The sequence below is a fragment of the Hyperolius riggenbachi genome, chromosome 5, assembly GCF_040937935.1.
Source record: "Hyperolius riggenbachi isolate aHypRig1 chromosome 5, aHypRig1.pri, whole genome shotgun sequence".
NCBI lineage: Eukaryota > Metazoa > Chordata > Amphibia > Anura > Hyperoliidae > Hyperolius > Hyperolius riggenbachi.
Window position 1 is genome coordinate 289,470,897 of NC_090650.1, and position 19,314 is coordinate 289,490,210.

General features: G+C 40.1%; 1 protein-coding gene across 2 annotated transcripts in view; it reads left to right on the forward strand.

Annotated features, from left to right (window-relative positions):
- The window catches only part of MBP (myelin basic protein), a 255,162-nt gene that overhangs the window by 232,608 nt on the left and 3,240 nt on the right, over nucleotides 1-19,314 (forward strand). For both annotated transcript variants that reach the window (XM_068237053.1, XM_068237052.1), the window contains exons 6-8: nucleotides 407-442; nucleotides 3,317-3,346; nucleotides 5,324-5,467. In XM_068237053.1, coding sequence (XP_068093154.1) covers nucleotides 407-442; nucleotides 3,317-3,346; nucleotides 5,324-5,467 — 210 coding nt within the window. The remainder of the gene's footprint in view (nucleotides 1-406; nucleotides 443-3,316; nucleotides 3,347-5,323; nucleotides 5,468-19,314) is intronic.

Here is a 19,314-nt window from a genome sequence, read left to right on the forward strand (position 1 = left end):
AGTTGCCATATAAATGAAATACAGGAAGCTTTCAGAATAACACCATTTATTGGTCACCTTAAAAGACCTGAAGTGTAAACTTTTGTTATAGGTATACAGCAGTGAATTACTGTTCAGAGACTTGCAGTAACTCTTTCTTCTTTTTTTTTTTTTTTTTTTTTGTTAATGCATCATTGCAGGATACAGAGATTTCCTTGATCAAATCAAATCTTTTCATTAATTTTTTTTGTATTACTTCCTACATGTTCAGCAATAGTTAAGGAATTTAAGTGGGAAATGTGTGATCTGTGTGACCCTTATTGGGGCCGACCTACATTGAGAATTTTGATGTGTCTTAAAGGCATTAAAACTGGGTGCTTTGAGAAAATGGATCTCATAACGATTTTGAATTCATGTCAATTTTTAGGTGACACCGAGGACCCCACCTCCTTCTCAGCCAAAGGTACACGTTTTATTCAAAATATAGTGTTTGCATACAGTAATGCTGTTTATGGTAAGAAAAAGGACACTGCTAAGTTCATGTTGGCCATTTGATATGTAGTTTATTGATAATCTCTGCAAAACGGAAACTGCATATTTTATTGTAGCTCACGGCTGACACAGGAATGTTATATTGGTTAAAAAAACAATCAGTTTAGCACCACAGGTTTGTCTGGGGATGGATAATACCCTTCGGGACACTACCATGGCAATGTTGTAGTCTTACCGCAGTGGGCACCACATGCACCCTATGTAAACACTGTGTGTTTTTACCTAAAAAGAAAGATTAAAGCACACCTGATGTGAGAGGGATATGGAGGCTACCATATTTATTTAAACAATGCAGATTACCTGGCTATCCAGCTGATCCTCCTCTTCAAATACTTTTAGCCATAGACCCTGAACAAGCATGCAGATAAGGTGTTTCAGACCGAAGTCTGACTGGATTAGCCACATTCTTGTTCCAGGTGTGTGATTCAGACACTACTGCAGCCAAATAGATCAGCAGGTTGGCAGGCAGATGGTGTTGTTTAAAATGAAATAATTATGACAGCCTCCATGTCCCCCTCACTTCAGGTGTCCTTTAAGCCAGTCCTTAATAAATACAATGTTTAAAGCCCAGGGACAGCCTTTGTCTTGAGTGACCACTCAAGGTGCCACAGTATTTCTGTTCCAAGAGGCATTGGAACCACAGTGAAGCTCTGCCCCCAAATTGCCACAAGCTCTCAACTATGCATGGGGGGGCCCTTTCCACAAATATACTTAGGCAGGCTCTCTGGCTACCTATAGTGGGGTGGGGGCTCTTTAGCTACCTATATGGTGCTCTCTAGCTGCATATACTTGAGGGGATCTCTGGTTACCTATACAAGGGCTCTCAGTCTACCTATACTTGGCTACCTATACTTGGGGGGCTCTCAGGCTACCTATAATGGGGGCTTTCTGGCTACCTATGTGGAGGGGGGCTCTTTGGCTACCTATACTGGGGACTCTCTGGCTACCTATACTGGAGGGACCCTTCTCCTACCATGTAATATTGGGAGTGCCCTTGCTTTCTTCTTAACACTGGGCCTCCTCTGGCTATCTAAATTGAGAGGGATACATGTGGCTACCAACTACTGGGGGTTACCTTACACTGGGGGACACCTCTGGCTGCTGCATCAAAACAGGGGGGGGGGGGCTTTTCCGACTTTGCCTGAGAGCTATTAAGCCACAAAAGTGCCCTGACTCTCTCTCTGCATCTATCCCCCAGAATCCTCAGGAACTTTACTCTCCCCTCCACTCCATTAATAAGCCCATCACTCTTTCCCCAGCCACCACCAGCATCCTCAATGGCATCACTCTCTCATTTTCAGACCCTCAATAAGCTCCTCTCTTTGCCCACCAAAGTTTCTCTCAGGGTGTTGTGAAACCTAAGGCGGCCCCTGTTAAAGCCCACCCTTAACTGCTGCACTGTTACTATTGAGAGGCCCAACATGACTATTATTCTGGCACTTCCAGGCTTCCTAGGCCTTTCTCATAATCTGTTCTCTTCACTAATGCAGAGGATGATGCATGGCCACATTGTGCAATGGAAGGAAGGGGGGGGGGGGGGGCACACAAGGCTGTTACATTTCGGCAGCTGCATTGCAGGACTTTGTAGGAATGCCCTACTTTGCAATAAGCAGTACGGCGGGCAGTTGTGTACATTTCGATCTGATGTTTCCAGACCATACAAGAGATTTTGTAAGGACTGAAACGGTAACAGTAAAAAAGGGCGCAGGAGGCTAGTGGACAAATCGGGCGCCGCCATTCACTCCCATAATAAATATCGTTTAATGGGCGCCCGATAGGAAAAAAGGGCGCCGGAGAAAAATAACGTTTTAAAAGCGGCGCCCGGAGACTTAATGTTTTATTACTGCTTCTCATGATTACACATTATTTAATGATTTATACATTTTTTAATATTATTTTTAAACGCAAAACAGTACAATATTTTTTTCAAACATTATTTTTAAACGAAAAACAGTACATTTTTTTTTTTTTACATTATTTTTAAACGAAAAAAACGCACAATATGTTTTTGAAACGTTATTAATGCTTATCACAGGGGGGTCTTAGGTTTAGGCACCAACAGGGGGGTCTTAGGTTTAGGCACCAACAGGGGGGTCTTAGGTTTAGGCACCAACAGGGGGGTCTTAGGTTTAGGCACCAACAGGGGGGTCTTAGGTTTAGGCACCAACAGGGGGGTCTTAGGTTTAGGCACCACCAGGGGGGTCTTAGCTTTAGGCACCAACAGGGGGTCTTAGGTTTAGGCACCAACAGGGGGGTCTTAGGTTTAGGCACCAACAGGGGGTCTTAGGTTTAGGCACCAACAGGGGGTCTTAGGTTTAGGCACCAACAGGGGGGTCTTAGGTTTAGGCACTAACAGGGGGGTCTAGGGGTTAGGGGTAGGTACAGGGAGGGTTACTTAGTAATTTTTTTTTTAAACGTTATTATACGTTTCACTATTTAAACGAAAGATTAACGTTTTTACAATTGCCGATTTAATGCACATTATTTAATGATTTATAACTTTATAAAAACATTAATTTTTAAACGAAATACAGTACAATACATTTTTAAACGTTATCCATGCTTATCGTTTAAAACCCCGCGCCCTTTTTTCCCAGCGCCCCTTTTTAACGTACGCGACTGAAACTAGCCCTGTCATCTTCATTCTACATTACTCACAAATACAGTTTAGCATTTGGTATAAGGAATGATGCAGCAGATAGTGTATGAATTGTCTGTAAAATCCCATGTTCTTTATTATTTGTATTTGGTCATCAAATATCATTTCTGTCTCTTTTATATGCAGAGAGGACTGTTCCCCGCCAGATTTAGCTGGGTAGGTGATAAATATATTTTACTTTTTAGCCACTCTTTTCACCTGGATCTCTGCTCTGCATTTCAATCCATTTCCTGTGTTTTTTTCAGTTCTTTATTAGTTTTTAGCCTTGCAGTAATAACTGTGCTGTTGCCGCACTAACAACCTGCTTTTCAGCTTTGATTTTATTACACACCCTTTTCTCCTTTTGCCAGAATGGTCTTTATTTGCAGGAAACTGTTTGAACCACATTGGCTGAAAGACCATATCAAGTGGCCTTTTTCTCTACTAAGATGCTTGCTATGTGCATGGCAGATTATGTCTTCTCAGAGTGTGCCTAGAACAGTTGCTGATCTTTTATTCACAGCTAGTTTTCTTTCAACTTCATTTTAATGAGTTGTTTAATTTCTGCAGAGTGAAATGATGATAATTAATTGCATTTTTGTTTATCTGTTTTTTATCTCATGTAACCAAATGCATCCCTTCTAGAACTCAAAATGCTGTTTGCAAAATCTAATGGTGTTGACAAATTTAGGTAACCAAAGAATCCTTTTCTGATGCTAGGCATACACGGATAAGATTATGCGCCAGATTGAGCCGCTGGCTCGATCCCGGCGCATCCCCGCTCGTCCCCGCCGGTGCCTGTATCGATCCCCGCTCGTCCCTGCGGGCGCTCCTTATCTTCCGCTATTGTCCGCCTGCAGGGATCGAGCAGGGAATCTATCCGGCGGGTCATCGGACCTGTCGGATATTATCAATGGAGCCATCAGCGGCTCGATTGATAAGGAGCAAACGCTCCGTGTATGCCCAGCATTAAGGAGGACCTGAACTCTTGCAGAGCACATAATGAAAAGTCTGTATTCCCTGTATAGTTGCTGAAGAAATTAACTTCTTTGAGTTCTGTGTTTGTTTAGGCAGATAAACTTGTCTAATTAGTTCGTATCATCAACTGTCTACATACTGCAGGAGAGCTCTGCCATGGCAGCTCTCCATATGGTAAACACTTAACCATTTCAGTGCCTTCTGCAAAAGCAAAACCTAGTAGAACTTCATTTTTTTCCTAGGATTTCTATACATTTTAATTAAGATTTTTTTTCTCATAAAGGCCATCACTCTGTGGCTAATCTTGTACAGCATGAGGAAATGCTGATTTTCGTGCCACTTTAAGTAAAATATTGATAGAAATGGCAGCAGCTATTTGTTTCCATTTCTACATGTGACAAAATAGTTTGGCAAACTGCAGTAATGCATGGCATATCTGATTTCAGATAAGTGTAAAATATTTATTTCTATAGGTTTATCGGGTATAAATGTTGCTTCCATTTTCTTTTGACATTTATTTTCACCAGCATAAGCATAAGGCTGTGTTGGCGCTATCAGCAGGGAGAAAAAAGAACAGTGTTGGGAACAAAAGAAAACAAAGGCAGTAGTGATGATATACCACATTCTACTGTGATATTTTTTGTATGGTAATTCCCTCTTCAGGGAAATTACCAAGTTTCCTGAGAGAACATCTAAAAGACATCCAAAAGACTTTGCATGAGGTATCTGCCAGACACGATACGGCACTAAACAAATGGCCATAGTTTGATTTGAGCACATTTTAGCCACGTAGAAGTAAAATTAAACTTTAAGGAAGATAAAGATGGCAGTTTCCAAATTCCTATCGGTTCAGATTTTCTATAAAATCACAGTTGGTACTGCAAAGTTTCAGAATGTATGAGTCAACCTAACTGCATGATGAAAAAGCAGAATAATTTTATTTTATTGTCTTCTTTTTTAGAACCATCAAAACAAGTCAGTTTATTATACTAATTGTTTGTTTGCTTTTCAAGGTTACATATTTCACCTTATGTTGCCTCCAGAGACCATTTGTTTTATTAACTGTATAGTTTTGCTCTTTTATATTATTTATGCTCTCTTTTCTGGTTACAGTTAAGTGACTGGGTTGTGCATTGACATATAACAAATACTAAGCTCTTATATTATTGAATACAGAGTGGAGAAGGACACAAGAATTGGTATGGAGGATCCAGTCCCAGGTTCTATGATCACCACCACCACCATCACCACAAATCCCACAAGGGATATAAGGATGTCCACAGAGAGGGCCAAGGAACCCTGTCCCGGATCTTTAATCTGGTAATATAACTACTTCCATTGTATATAGAACTACATGATAACATGTTGCAGTTACTCTGTCCTTCTTTATTTGCCTGGTCTTTCTCCTAGTAGTCTTTCAGGTAGATTATTATCATTTCTAGACTAGGTTTGTTGATTTTATGTATCTTGTGGCAATAATTAAATTGTCCAGTTTTCTGTTCTGATGCATGCTGTTACATAAAAATCCCCAAATAACGCTTATACTATTCCACAATAAAGGCTTATTATAGATATATGTGGCTCGAAAGACAGGAATGGTCTGGCCCTGTTGAGCAGTTTATTTAATTTTGCTGTGAGGTGCATACAAATCAAGATTCATTTACATCAAGAAGACGATATTAATCGTCCAGCAGTATCCCGGGATAGGAAGTGTGGCAGTGGACATGAGTTGAACAGTCTAACAACCGTTTTGCAAATACTATTGCTTCTACTGAGGCTTAGTGTACACCCTAACCCTCATAAAAAGCAAAAGTCTTTACAAAATGGTTGGCAGTCCATGCAATCCCAGCACCCACTGCTACACTTCCTATGCCTTGCATTTCCTTCTTGATTTAAATTAATCTTTATTTGTATGCACCTGCTCTTAAGTACGTACTGTTCTGAGACAAACTTATGCGCTTTGGGTCCTATGGGAGAAAAACCCTTTACAAATGTTTTGTTGTAATTGTAGAATGACATAAACTGCTCAACGGTGCCAGACCTTTTCTGTCTTTCATGCCATTTGCAACTTTTGCTTTGAAGTCTAGAGCAAGTTGAGCCAGCCCAGGGACTGTCACGTATAACCTTCCTGCCAACAATAGGTCAGCAGCAAACCCTTGTCTTCTGGGTACCTAGCAGTTCTACATTGCACTACAGATACATGTTTAGGACATTTAGTCTGTCAGATGTTCTACAAGCAAGAACTTGAACAAGTAGTCATGTTTTTGCTATGGGAGGGGGAGAGGGAGAGGTCAGCAGATGCTACTGGCTGCTGATTATAAAGCGTTAAATCAAGAGTCACCAGACAAGGTTTACTAAGCAGCTCAATCATTTCTTCACCAATTGCTATGTATACAAATAGCCTACAGACATTTCTAGATTCAGGGAGCATAAAATATTGATATGTCCACATATAATAACTTTATGAAAAAAAACTCATAATGTGGATTCATTTTTTCACTTTTTCACATGGCTACAACATTGAAGAACTCCATGCAATTCCTCAGGGACTCATAAATAAAATTGTACTATCACTAGATTCCCTCAGAAGCATTTCATTTGGCACAAAAAAATAGCTTCTTAGTGGTGCCAGCCCAGGTGTGTGATTTGGAGCAAAAGCACTCATCAATTACATAGTCAAGCAACAGCTATTAACTAGAGTGCAGCCAACTAGAGTGCATTGGCTGTCTGTAGATAATAACCAAGTACTGGTGCCCAATGTATGTACTGTAGATCATAGCTGGAATGATTATGTAATAGCTCAGTGCTGGCACCCAAATCATACACCTTGAATACATGCTCAGCTTTTGGATTGAAGACGAAAGACAGATGGTGAGTATCAGGTTAAGAGGCATTTCAGGAGGGTTACAGCCCATCTTGAAGGGGTTTATGCCAGTGTAGAATAGTGATAGTTATCAAGAAGAGACTTAAAGGGATCCAAGCAGCTTTCTTTTTCTGCAGTTTGTCCTGGTTTCTAATAGCTGTAGGAGCTGCCATTACACCCTCCCATTCCCTCTGCCCTTATCCAGCTGAAGGTGTGAATGTATTCAAGTGTGACTCTCTAAATTCTTTGAAGTACAATGTCTTCACCCCAATGTCCAAGAACAAGTATCCCCCCCCCCCGCTGATGTAAGCTTTTGTTTTCTCTTTGCTACTGCTAATCACAATCCTTATCAGCCTACTCTTTATGCGGACAGTAGGCCATGGAAGTAGACCAATACATGCCTCAAACAAACATTTAAATGTAAAAAGAAGAGGTAGAATGGATGTTTTTTGTAATGAGACACACTGCATTTTAATGTGCTATTTAAATGCCCTGGGTGCTAAAATGATGCTCGGTTCACTTTAAGAGTTTGCATTAGAGGAGAGGTTAGGAATGAGGAAGTACTTTACTTTGGGGGACGGGGGAGTTTGGGTTAGGTATGAGGAAGGCTCTTACATTGAGGACAATGACAAAGCTGATAGCAGCATATCACTAAGCACAATATTAACATATTTGAACTACTGTATTTGAGAACTCTGCTTCCAAATTGTGCGGCAACAGAGCAAAGAGCCAATAGCTGCACTTCACTGAGCCATTTATCGAGCCTGTAATGCTGGAGGTGTATGGCGAACGTAGTCTCCTTTCATCATGTCTGGTTTGTTTTTCCTAAGTGTATCGATTACTGGTAAACTTTTTTTATTATTTGATTAAAATGTTCAAGTCAGCTGCAAGTCCTATTCAGAGCTTGTACTGTTATAAACAGTACATAAATAAACCAAAAGGATAGCATATCATTCCATATACCTACTTTTAGTGACTCTCAAGAAGAAGGTATAGCAAATTCCTTTGATAAAAGAACCTCCATAAATATGTTTAAGGAAAGAATACAGTATATTACCCCACTATGAACAAAAAGATTTTTAGCTTAATTAATGCTACTATTTGGATTTTTTACAATAAATTAACATTAATGTATGCTTGTATCCAAAGAATAGTCTTTAACTCTGTATTTTAAATATTTTATGAATATTCTTCCCATGTTATAATTTTCTTATTCTAACGTCATCAAGGGGAGAAAATCTATTAGTAAATAACGTGCAAAGTATAAAGGGCAGAGGAATTAAACTCGATTCTGGAAGCTATTAAAGCTTTACAGCATTATTAGTCTATGGATACCGGAGCCATTAACGGTCAATCATTATGCCTTCCATAAAGGACTGGCACAGCAAGGATAAGCAGTGCATGCTCTGACTTAAAGCATCACATCAGTATAGCTGTGAATAACAAAGCCTTTTAATCTTTTCAGATTTGTGACTATTTCAATTGCCCAGCTAATCATGCAGATTGCAAAGTCCCCAGACTTCAGCTTATTTGAGCACACCTTCCTGTTACATCTTCACATAATCCCAACAAAATAGTGCTGTGCTGTTTATCATTGTCTTTGATGCAAAACCACTTTTTTTTCTCCTGGTAATGCCCCTTTGCTTTGCTTCTGGCTGAGTACATGCTGGGATGATGATGATGGTTTTTATACCTTTTATGTTGTTATTCAATACTGCTGCAGGTTGGTATTTCTGCCTGCTGCTGTTCTGTAAGATTGCATGGTCCATCACGCTATCCACAGTTACCTACTGGAAAGTAATGCTGCATTTAGTTGAAAGGCCAGACATAAATGCTAAAAACTGCCTATTTCACTGCTCTCACGTTACTGCAGTAAATCCCTCAAGTACTAATAGTGATAGCTGTGATGAGATCATGCTTTTATTAGGCAAAATATAATTAGAAAGTAGATCATTTAACTATGTCACGTTAAGTCTTATAAGGAATTACAAGCCATAAAGTAATAATGTCAGTCCATAATAACTCAGGAGTGCTAGAGGTTCCCCAGTAGGGCATCTAATAGCCAAATCGATTACTTAGCCAGCATCATTTCAAAACAATTTTGAGTTTGAAAGAAACAAAGCTAGTTAGTATTTCTGTTCCTTAATATATACAGGGAAACTTTGGAAAACCTTTGTACACAGCTATGCTGAATGATAATATTTATGTGAAACTTAGCTATATTGTGACCACACATATTAGTACCAGTCGCCATGTGAATCCATCAGCAGGCAGAGCTCCTGCAGTGCTTTCCAGGAGGGGGAGCATGGCAGTCATGCCACGCACCCTCCCACTATTCTACTAGAGAAAATGATGCCTGTTAGAGAGACAAACTGCTCTCCAATTCATTTAGAGAATGAGGGTCCATATGTCTGTCCCAGTGGGAGTGAAATTGGGCTCTTGCGCCTTACGTCACTAGTAACTACAATTATTTATAGATCAACTAATTAATTCAGTTGAGACACTATTTTAGGGTACCCCTACTTTATCAGGAGCAGTAATTAGTGGAATCAGCACTTGCATCATTTAATTTTTTCACAAAAAATGTAAAATGATTACAAAATGTCTACTCCCCCTCATATTCATGAGGCCTCCCCCACCCCAATCAGCACCAATAAGCCTATACAAAAATCCAAATTCATTTTTTTCCTTCTCAAACACACACTTAGGGATCACACTTGTCTTTCAGTTTCCTGCACACTTTTTTTCTGTACGCTATGAGGTTGATTCACTATAAAAATTAGCATGCCTTATCAGAGCTAACATGCCTTATCAGTGTTAATGTGCCTTATCAGAGTACCATAGCAAGCACTATGAACTTATGCCTGCTTATTGGCAATGACGAGAGCTCCACTTGTCCTGCTCTGAGACCCTGCGGGTCCAATCACTTTAAAGGACATTATCCTCACACTTTGATTGGCTGCCTGTCAAATTTCCTATCAAGTGACAGGCAGCCTATTGGGCCAATAAAAGTGTGGGGATAATGTCCTTTAAAGTGATTGGACCCGCAGAGTCTCAGGGCAGGACGAGTGGAGCTCTCGTCATTGCCAATTAGTAGGCATAAGTTCATAGCTCTTGCTATGCTACTCTGATCTGGCATGTTAACTCTGTCTGTTAACATAAACCAGAGCCCCACTGACCTAGTTCCCTTTGTTTTTTTGCAACAAGTGCATGTAAAATTTGACAAATGCTGTCAGAGCTAATTGTTGTTAACTTGTTAAGTATTGTTTGTTTTGCACATTATCTGTGTGAAGATGTTGTTTTAAATGCAGATCAGCACAGATGGTGCAGAGTTATTGCCTGACAGTGGCAAGCTCTGTGTTTGGCAAAGCATTCATAGCGTGCTTGGCAAATGAAATCTGTCACCCTGAAGTTCAGCATATAGTTTGGCTCTGGGATAAAGGCCTGGCTGCTCCAGGGTTTAATGCTGCTAAACAGAAAGGCTGGATGGCACATTCAAGGATTTATATATTAATTATGAGCAAAACATAAATTAGTGGATGACCATTAAATACAGTGTGACCATTTTATTTCCTTCATTCTAGATGATCAAACACTTGTAAAATAAAAACATAAAACTAACAGTTTACATTTTTTTTACATAAACAGATGCCTTAAAGACTCTTTTAAAGAAGCTTTTTTAATATGTATGTCATGATATGAAGGTATACTACTGTATTACTGTTATTTTAGCAAATAAGGGCGTGTAATTATTGACAGGATACAAAAAAAAAAACAGAAAAAATACACCTTTATTTCCAAATAATATAGTGTCATCATACATTGTACTAGGAACATAATTTAAATATTGTGATAGCCAGGACAAATGGGCATATAAAATGTGTGGGTTTTATAGCAGCATTGCATATTTTAAAACTACAGGGGATGGAATTGGAGAAATTGTGTTTTTTCCCCTTGTTTTTCCTATAAAATGCATAGAAAGTAATTACTGAAAACAAGTATCGCCCCAAAAAAGACTAATTAGTGGCCAAAAAAATCCAAACAAGATATAGATCATTTAGGTGTGAGAAGCAGTGATAAGGTTATGGCCAAATAAATAGGAGGTGAAACTGGCTTTTGGCAGTAAGGGTAAAATGGCCTGTGGGGTGGAGGGGTTAGTGTTCTTCACTGTAATAATTCCAATAGCAACAATATAGATCAGAAAAAAATGGCTCATACTTATTCCCCTCATTGTTAATATTCCCGCAATGTAAACAGGGCTTACAGTTGCTGCAAAGAGAAGAAGAGAATCCTCCATTGGTACAGGGAACAATGAATTGGCTACAAAATAACTGTAAACAGATAACAATACACTATGGGAAATGTAACCAAGGCAAAACATGAACTGTATTACAATCTCTTTTTCACAGATAACACTTTCAGGAAAATACAACATTACGATAATTGAACAGATCAAATTCTAACTGACATTTCACAAAGCAGCAGGGGGTGCGCATCTTTGCAAATTTCACGTGTTAGCGATTAGAAGAAAATCAGAACTGCAGTCCTATCGCCAGCCCATAGTTCATTACAATATCAGTCATAAAGAGCTATTATCTACTGATAACTGTTACACTGTGGAGCAAATTGCTGCGCGATACATTGCGCAGCAGGACCAAAGCAGACGAAAGGCAAAAAGATAAAGAAAGTAAGGCATATTTAATAAATTGTCTATTATAATAATAATGCATTGAAGGCATCATGGTGCAGTCATTATGTATTCAATGTAGAATGCTAAAATGATGCATAATCAATATATTATGCATACACATTTGAAAACCTATGGCTAGATGGTGGGAAGAACAAATAAGAGAATTAACTTGAAATATTGATGCTTAATCCAAAGAGCTCACTGATTAAAAGTACAATGAACATGCATTTCTGATTTTGCCACCCTGAAGTGATGTAAAGAACAAAGCACCCAACACCGCCTCAAAGCTACCTTTTGTTTGCACTCTCCCATAAACAACATAAGTCTGCGCATCATGTACAGAAGTGTTAGGGCTGGTTCACACTGGCACTCAAGTGGTAAACAGATCTGTAAAAACGGATCGTATTTCTTTTCAAACTGATCTATTTCCGTTCCATTGCCGTTCAGTTGGTTCAGTTCCGTTTCCCTATATCCCCCCAGACCCCCATCACCAAAGTGGATTTTTCTGGCTAAAACTGTCCCATTTTTAGCCAGTGTGTACCACAGGCTCTGTTTCTCATTCCCCCAATGCAGTGCTTCAGGGTCCGTTTACATTCCGCTGGGCTCCACTGTCCGGAAAAATCGCGTCAGTACCAAACCTGTGGTACGTTCAGCGGAGCACAGAATGGATGCGTTCGAATGAGAAATGGATCCATAGGTTATCATTGGATCCATTCGCATCTGTTAGTTCTGTTATGCGAGTGGACCATTTTTTTTATTGCCAGTGTGAACAGGGCCTTATTGCAGCTTCTTCTATCACCAGGGTTCACACTTGTCAGTGTGGAAAATGCACAGGTTTTTCCACACATGGTTTTTCGCACACCAGCATTTAAATGTAGCATCCCCCACACCAGCTGCTGTTTGGCTACAGGAATTGCATGCAGTGTGTGATATTATGCTGTAAAAACTCAAGTTGTAAGAATTGCCAACATAAATCACTAAATCATGTGCACAGGTGTCAAACTCAAGTCCCGATGGCTGAATGTGGCCCTCCTTGCCAATTTATGTAACCCTCGAGAGCTTCACATGTGCATCAATGTAAGCAGTACACTGCCTTCCAAACCAGAGGATGACTGTGTTTCTGGTTGAAACATTGTGAGTTAGAGCCTGAGTGCAGCAACAATTCATGGGACCTCCCTGTGAAATTAGCGTGGGGGCCCCTTCTTGGAATGAAATCCCCTGTGTGGCACATAGCAGAGTAGAGGGGGAGTGGAATATATACCTGCTCCACTGCTGCATCATCTGTGTCTAATCTGTTCTTCCTAGCAGCCAAACGCAGGTAAATATTAAACCGTACTACTCTGCAGAAGGGGAAGGAACAAGGATCCAGCCTCCGATTCCCCCCACTAACCTCAAGGTCACTATTGTCACTTCATTTTATTTGAAACTGTTCAATAAATGTTACATTTTAATATACAATCTGGCCCATCATAACTTGTGATTTTTTTGCAAGTGTGGCCCATGCCTTTGTGTACATTAGCCCATTGATTAACATGGGCTCTCAATTTAATTTTCCTCTGCAGAAAACGCACACAGGTGTAAACCTGTCTCCCAAACACAATGGGCTCTATTCATAAAAGGCTGTGCCAAGAAAAATCTTGTCGGGAAAATTTCCGCATTCGGTATTTTAGACTTCTGTGTGCTAATTCATAAAAATGTATACAGTTGCAATAGAAGTTTGGTGATTTCTCGAACTAAGCTGGTGGTGCTGCCTTAATTGATACATTTTCTCCTGCAGAGACAGAGTTACAATAAAAGAGGCATCCCTAACTTCCCTTTAGATGTGCATTTTTTTTAACTGCCTCTGTTTGCACTGAATCTGCGCTGAATCTGTCTATTAGTCTTTCTAAACAATCTACCGTATTTAATTGCCCCAGCTTAGCAGAACTTAAAGAAATGTTACGCATGCAGGCTTTCTGATGTGAAATATATCTGAAAACAGATACCCAAGAGGTTAAAAAACACAGCCTGTGGTATTCCGGGAAGCCTTTTTGTTCCCCCTTCTCCGCTGCTGCTACATGGGAGATCTGTCCCCATTAACTTTGCTGTTATCGCTCTCTTGTCACCTTTTCTAAACAGACGGTATTCTCTGTCCCAATACCGCCTGCTCTAATCTATATGAATTGACATATGGTGATGTGTTGAGATAATCACCGCACAAGGCGGTAATTTACCTCACTGCTCAGGAATTTCAGCTTTTCATGCGGTAACAGCTTTTATGAATTGACATTTTGCTAAGTGGTCGGTAAAGTCAGCTGTTTTGAGCATTACCGCATGTGGGAATGCTTTATGAATTTACCCCTGTGTGTCTCAGCATTAGTCACATTCCTGTGATCCTCTGCATAGTTCTTTACCTGGCAACTTAGAGCCTTTTTTTTTTTACTGAGAGGACATGTCTCAGCTAAAAATATCTATCTAGAAACACACACCTATAAGTAAAAAGGCCAATGTAATTAATTTTCTGTGAACAATGTTTTGAAGTTTGCACATATTAAAGCAGAACTCCAGGCAGGGTGTTTAAACGTATGCTGTAGCGAGAAACCAATAAACGTACCTAACCAGGTAGTCTTCTGGTTCCTGGCCTTCCTGCTTGCTCGAGGCCACTTGGCTACCTCCAAAAGACAAGAGGTCTTTAGGCTGCCACCTCCAAGATGGCCACCACATCCCACCCCTTCTCAGAACCTGCACTACGGGAACCACTTTGATTGACAGGACAGCAGCTCAGTTATCAACTACAGGCAGCTGTATTTGTCAGTAGCATTGATATCCGATCCGATCCAGCAAAGCGGAATATTCGTGATCACTTTGAAGCAGACCCGAACTCAAGCATATCATGCAAGGAAAGTCTTTATTTCACATATGGTTGCTGAATGAATTCACTAGACTGTGTTCTGTGCTTTTTTAGCTAGATCAGAGTGTCTTATCAACAGCTGTGACACAGGCTTAACCCTTTCAGTTCATTTAGTGAAGGGAATCCAAGTAAAACTCCAACGTTTTTAGGATTTCCATAAACTGTAATGAAGATTTTTTCCCCCCTAAGGCTGGTTTCTCAGTGGGACGTTAAAGTCCCACGTTACAGCAGCCAGTAACGCAGCCTAACTCACAGCACTGTAAAATCAATGTGCTTTTCACAGTGCACAAGTTGCGTTACATTGTAATGCAGCATGTTTAAACAAAGTGCTGTATGCTGTATGTTATACTCGGCTAAGCAGCGTTAGACTGTTTGCACATGCTCAGTAATGTTGGAGGAGGAGGTCTCCCCTCCTCCTCAGCAGCCAGCCACATGGCTAATTACTATTCACTGCACTGTGGTGACTCGTGGTGGGACTGTAGTGTTGTCCGGATCATGAACGAATCGTTCATTTGATCTGGATCTTTTTTGTGAATCGAATCATCCGGATCATCACAATGTTCGGTTCACAGTGGATGTCTGTCTGGAAGAAACAGGAACATACAGAATGTACAGTGCAGGGAAAGTCGTGTCCTGCTAGTCATTTCACCTCCAGTCTGCTTCCCTAGTAAAATGATTCAAATGATTCGGTTGAAAGATCCGGATCTTTTCAATGATCCGATTTGAATGATCCGAATCCTTAAAAAGATCTGGACTTCCCATCACTATCCTGGAGCGGCTGCTTTGAGAGCCACATAACGCGGCTCAATCTGACGTTCAACTTCAACACCACCACGCGTTGCGTTAGGGGCACGTTATGCGACCTTAACGTCCCCTAAAACGCAACTTCTTGGTGAGAAAGAGGCCTAAAGGTTATCATGCTGTAGCTCATCTTTTAGTGCAGAGAGGTAGTTCTGAGTTTAGTTCCACTTTAAAAACAAATTACACAATATACACTAGGCAATAGGCTGAGCTCTTAACGAGGCCTGCTTGGCTTGATGGTAATTTCTAATTATTGTAAAAAATCACTCATAACATGTTTTAATGAGAAATCCATAATATGTCACTAATTTTATACCTATAAACCATTGTAACCATAGCGTATATTATCTGTAAAAGACCTTTCATATTATCTGTAAAATGCCTTTCATTTTTTTGGTCGTAGCAGACTATGCTCTTAGTCATAAGCTCTGTGCAGCCAGAACTGCAGTACTCTTTACAGGCCGGTCTCCAGAGAAGTGCATTATCTTATTATGCTCTGTAGAGAGCTGGCGCCTCAAGGACACATTTTCTGAGGAGTGTAATAGCAGAGGAACGATAAAGGCAGCACAAAAATGCACACCACCATTCACAATACAGATTATTGTAATTTTACTGCTGAAAGCCTGAAAATACGTGTAGCCAGGTAAAAAGTTCTTGTCATAATTCCTTGTGTAAAGCCAGACTGGCACAGTCTGGCGATGATCACATGACCATGAGGCTTTTTCAAGAAATAATATATTTAATGATTTTAATTTTATAAAAGACTGGTATTCCTACTACATGTAAATGGTGTGAGAGGAGGAGGAGAGCCATTGTGCTATACTTCTAGAATTTAGCCTTAAAGTGAACCTAAAGTGAAAATAAACTTATTAAACAATGACTTATGTGGGTAGCACAGATGGTAAATAAGCCATTAGTAGTACTTAAATATTTAGCTTTCCGGCTTTACTTTTACAATTGCCTGAGACTGTCACAAAATAGTAGCCCATTGAACTTTCCTGCAGTAAAGCCTCATTATCTCCTGTCTCCTTGACAGATATCAGCCTTTTAGCTTCAATTTACTTTTCAGGAAACTGGGCTAAATTCGACAAGCTGGGGACAAGCTCTTTTGTATAGATAAAAACTCAAATGTTTAACGTCTGATGAAGTGGAAAACAGAAAGGGGTACTACTGCTAATTAAGCATTTTTCAGTTACTGTTATAAATGATTTTTGCAAGATAAGCAATGTTTAACATAGTTAAATTGGCTGGTCAAAACTTATCTTTTCACTGATATGATTGAGGTGAGAATCTCCTCACTAGCCATGTTACCAACATCCAGCTATCTTACTGATGTGATTACAACTGTAGCAGGCTCATCTGGCTGTTATGTCACTCCCTCTCCCCTCCCTGTGAGGCGGAGATGGCAATCTCCTACCTCCCCTGCTGCTGGCTTTAGCTCTGGAGTAATGCTGGTCTGCAGGGTTTCCTGTAGTTTTGCAGGCACAGCCCTCCACACCTAACAGTGCTCTGCCTAGCTGGCTCTGCTCCTTGATCTTTGTGAGCAGGGGATCAGCAGTACTCCCAGACCAACAACAAGCGACACTGGGAGGTAGGAGATTGCTATCTCAGTCTCACACAAAGGGGGGAGGGAGTGACATAACAGCCAGAGGCTAATAAAATTTTGGGATGCATTAAAAGGGAAATAAAAACTCGAGATGCTAACATAATATTGCCCCTGTTTAACTCTCTAGTAAGGCCACATCTGGAATATTGAATTCAGTTCTGGGCACCACATTACAGGAAGGATATTGCAGTTTTAGAGCAGGTAGCAGGTACAGAGATAGGCAACAGCCGCAACAAAATTGATACGAGGGATGGAAGGTCTCACTTACCAAGAAAGGTTAGATAAACTGGGTTTATTTAGTCTAGAGAAAAGACACCTTAGAGGGGATCTAATTAACATGTATAAATACATCAGAGGGCAATATAAAAGCTTGGCGGATGAGCTTTTTGTTCCTAGGTCTTCACAAAGGACTAGAGGACATGATCTGTGCATGGAGGAAAAACGTTTTAGCCATTTATTTAGGAAAGGGTTCTTTATAGTAAGAGTGATTAAGATGTGGAATGCATTGCCACAGGAAGTAGTTATGGCAAATTCTATATCTGCATTTAAAGGGGGCTTAGATGCTTTCCTTGCATTGAAAGACATCCATGGCTATAATTACTAGGTAATGCCCAGTGATGTTGATCCAGGGATTGTATCTGTATATTGTATATGTGGAATGCATTGCCACATGAAGTAGTTATGGCAAATTCTATATCTGCATTTAAAGGGGGCTTAGATGCTTTCCTTGCAGTGAAAGACATCCATGGCTATAATTACTAGGTAATGCCCAGTGATGTTGATCCAGGGATTGTATCTGATTGCCATCTTGAGTTGGGAAGGAATTTTTTTCCCTTTTGGGGCTAATTGGACCATGCTTTGTAAGGGTTTTTGCCTTCCTCTGGATCAACAGGAATAAGTGAGGGAGCAGGCTGGTGTTGTACTTTGTTTTGTGGTTGAACTCGATGGACGTATGTCTTTTTTCAACACAGATAACTATGTAACTATGTAAGATGAGCCTGCTACAGTTGTAATCACGTCAGTAAGATAGCTGGGCGTCACTCATTCGGCTGGTGAGAAGATTCTCCCCTCAGTCATATCAGTGTATAGATTCGTTTTGACCAGCAAATTTAACTATTTTAAACATTGCTTATCTTGCAAAAATCATTTATGACAGTTACTGAAAAACGCTTCATTCGCAATAGTGCCCCTTAAGAGAATTTCTTACTAGGGCTAGTATTATATGGGTATATGTTTATCTCGTTATGTTACATGTCAGTTAAGGTACACTTAAACATTAAAACAATGTTTGTACTGTGTGTAGATGGTTGTTTACATTAAAATGAATGTAAGGGTAGTGCATATCATAGACTTGGCTAGAACCCTTGTGAAAGGACATAGAGCATGCGCACACATTAGCATAAGGGTAGTTGGCTTTGTTTGCCCAAATTCAGTATTTACTTTGATATCCTTATACATAACGCTCTAAAACACCTCTCATATGTATTCCAACATTGCCATTGCCTGGTGTTTTCACTTGAGTGTTTGAGGAGCATACAAATGTGGAATTTTAACTAGGCAAAAAAATCTATGCAAAATAAGACAGAAGAATCCCAGGCATATTAGTGCTGTGTTTAATAAAAGAATTCCATCGAGGTTAAATGGACTGGAATTTAACAGGCATGGCACTTGAAATGTATAACTCAAATTAAAAGGCAAAACAGTTACGTCTGATTAGGCTGGTGAAAGCTTCTGAATATACAGATAATAGAATTCAGTTAAATGTTGGGAATATCTGTGAACAAAAGCAGGCAGCTCCCGTTAGATAGAAGATACTTGAAGTACATAATACCTATCAGGACTGATACTGCACATTATTAGTTCAGCGAAGGGTCTACTTAATTTCACATTTAGGTAATTGGGCTCTCTAGAGGTGACAGATCTGAATATATAACAGTGTTATCAGAATAACCCACTGCAAGAATGGAAATATATATTCCTTATTTCCCATCAAGTCTTTAAGTTTGTTCAATGACCATAAATAGGAGTATATAAGAAACTAAAGACCCCCTATCACAATTTTGATTGACCCCTTTCCTTAAAGAGAACCCGAGGTGGGTTCTTAGAATCCGATTAGCACACAGAGGCTGGGTCTACATATAATGCCCAGCCTTTGTTGCCATACTGTCTCCCCCTGTGCTCTGCTATGCCCCCAAACTAAACCGCTGTGCTAGCGACACACAGCGTGTCGCCAGCAGGCTGTTTACATGTGCAGTGTCACTCTTGCCACTCCCCCGCCTCCTGTATTGCCCTGCTCCCCTTCCCTCTAATCAGCGGG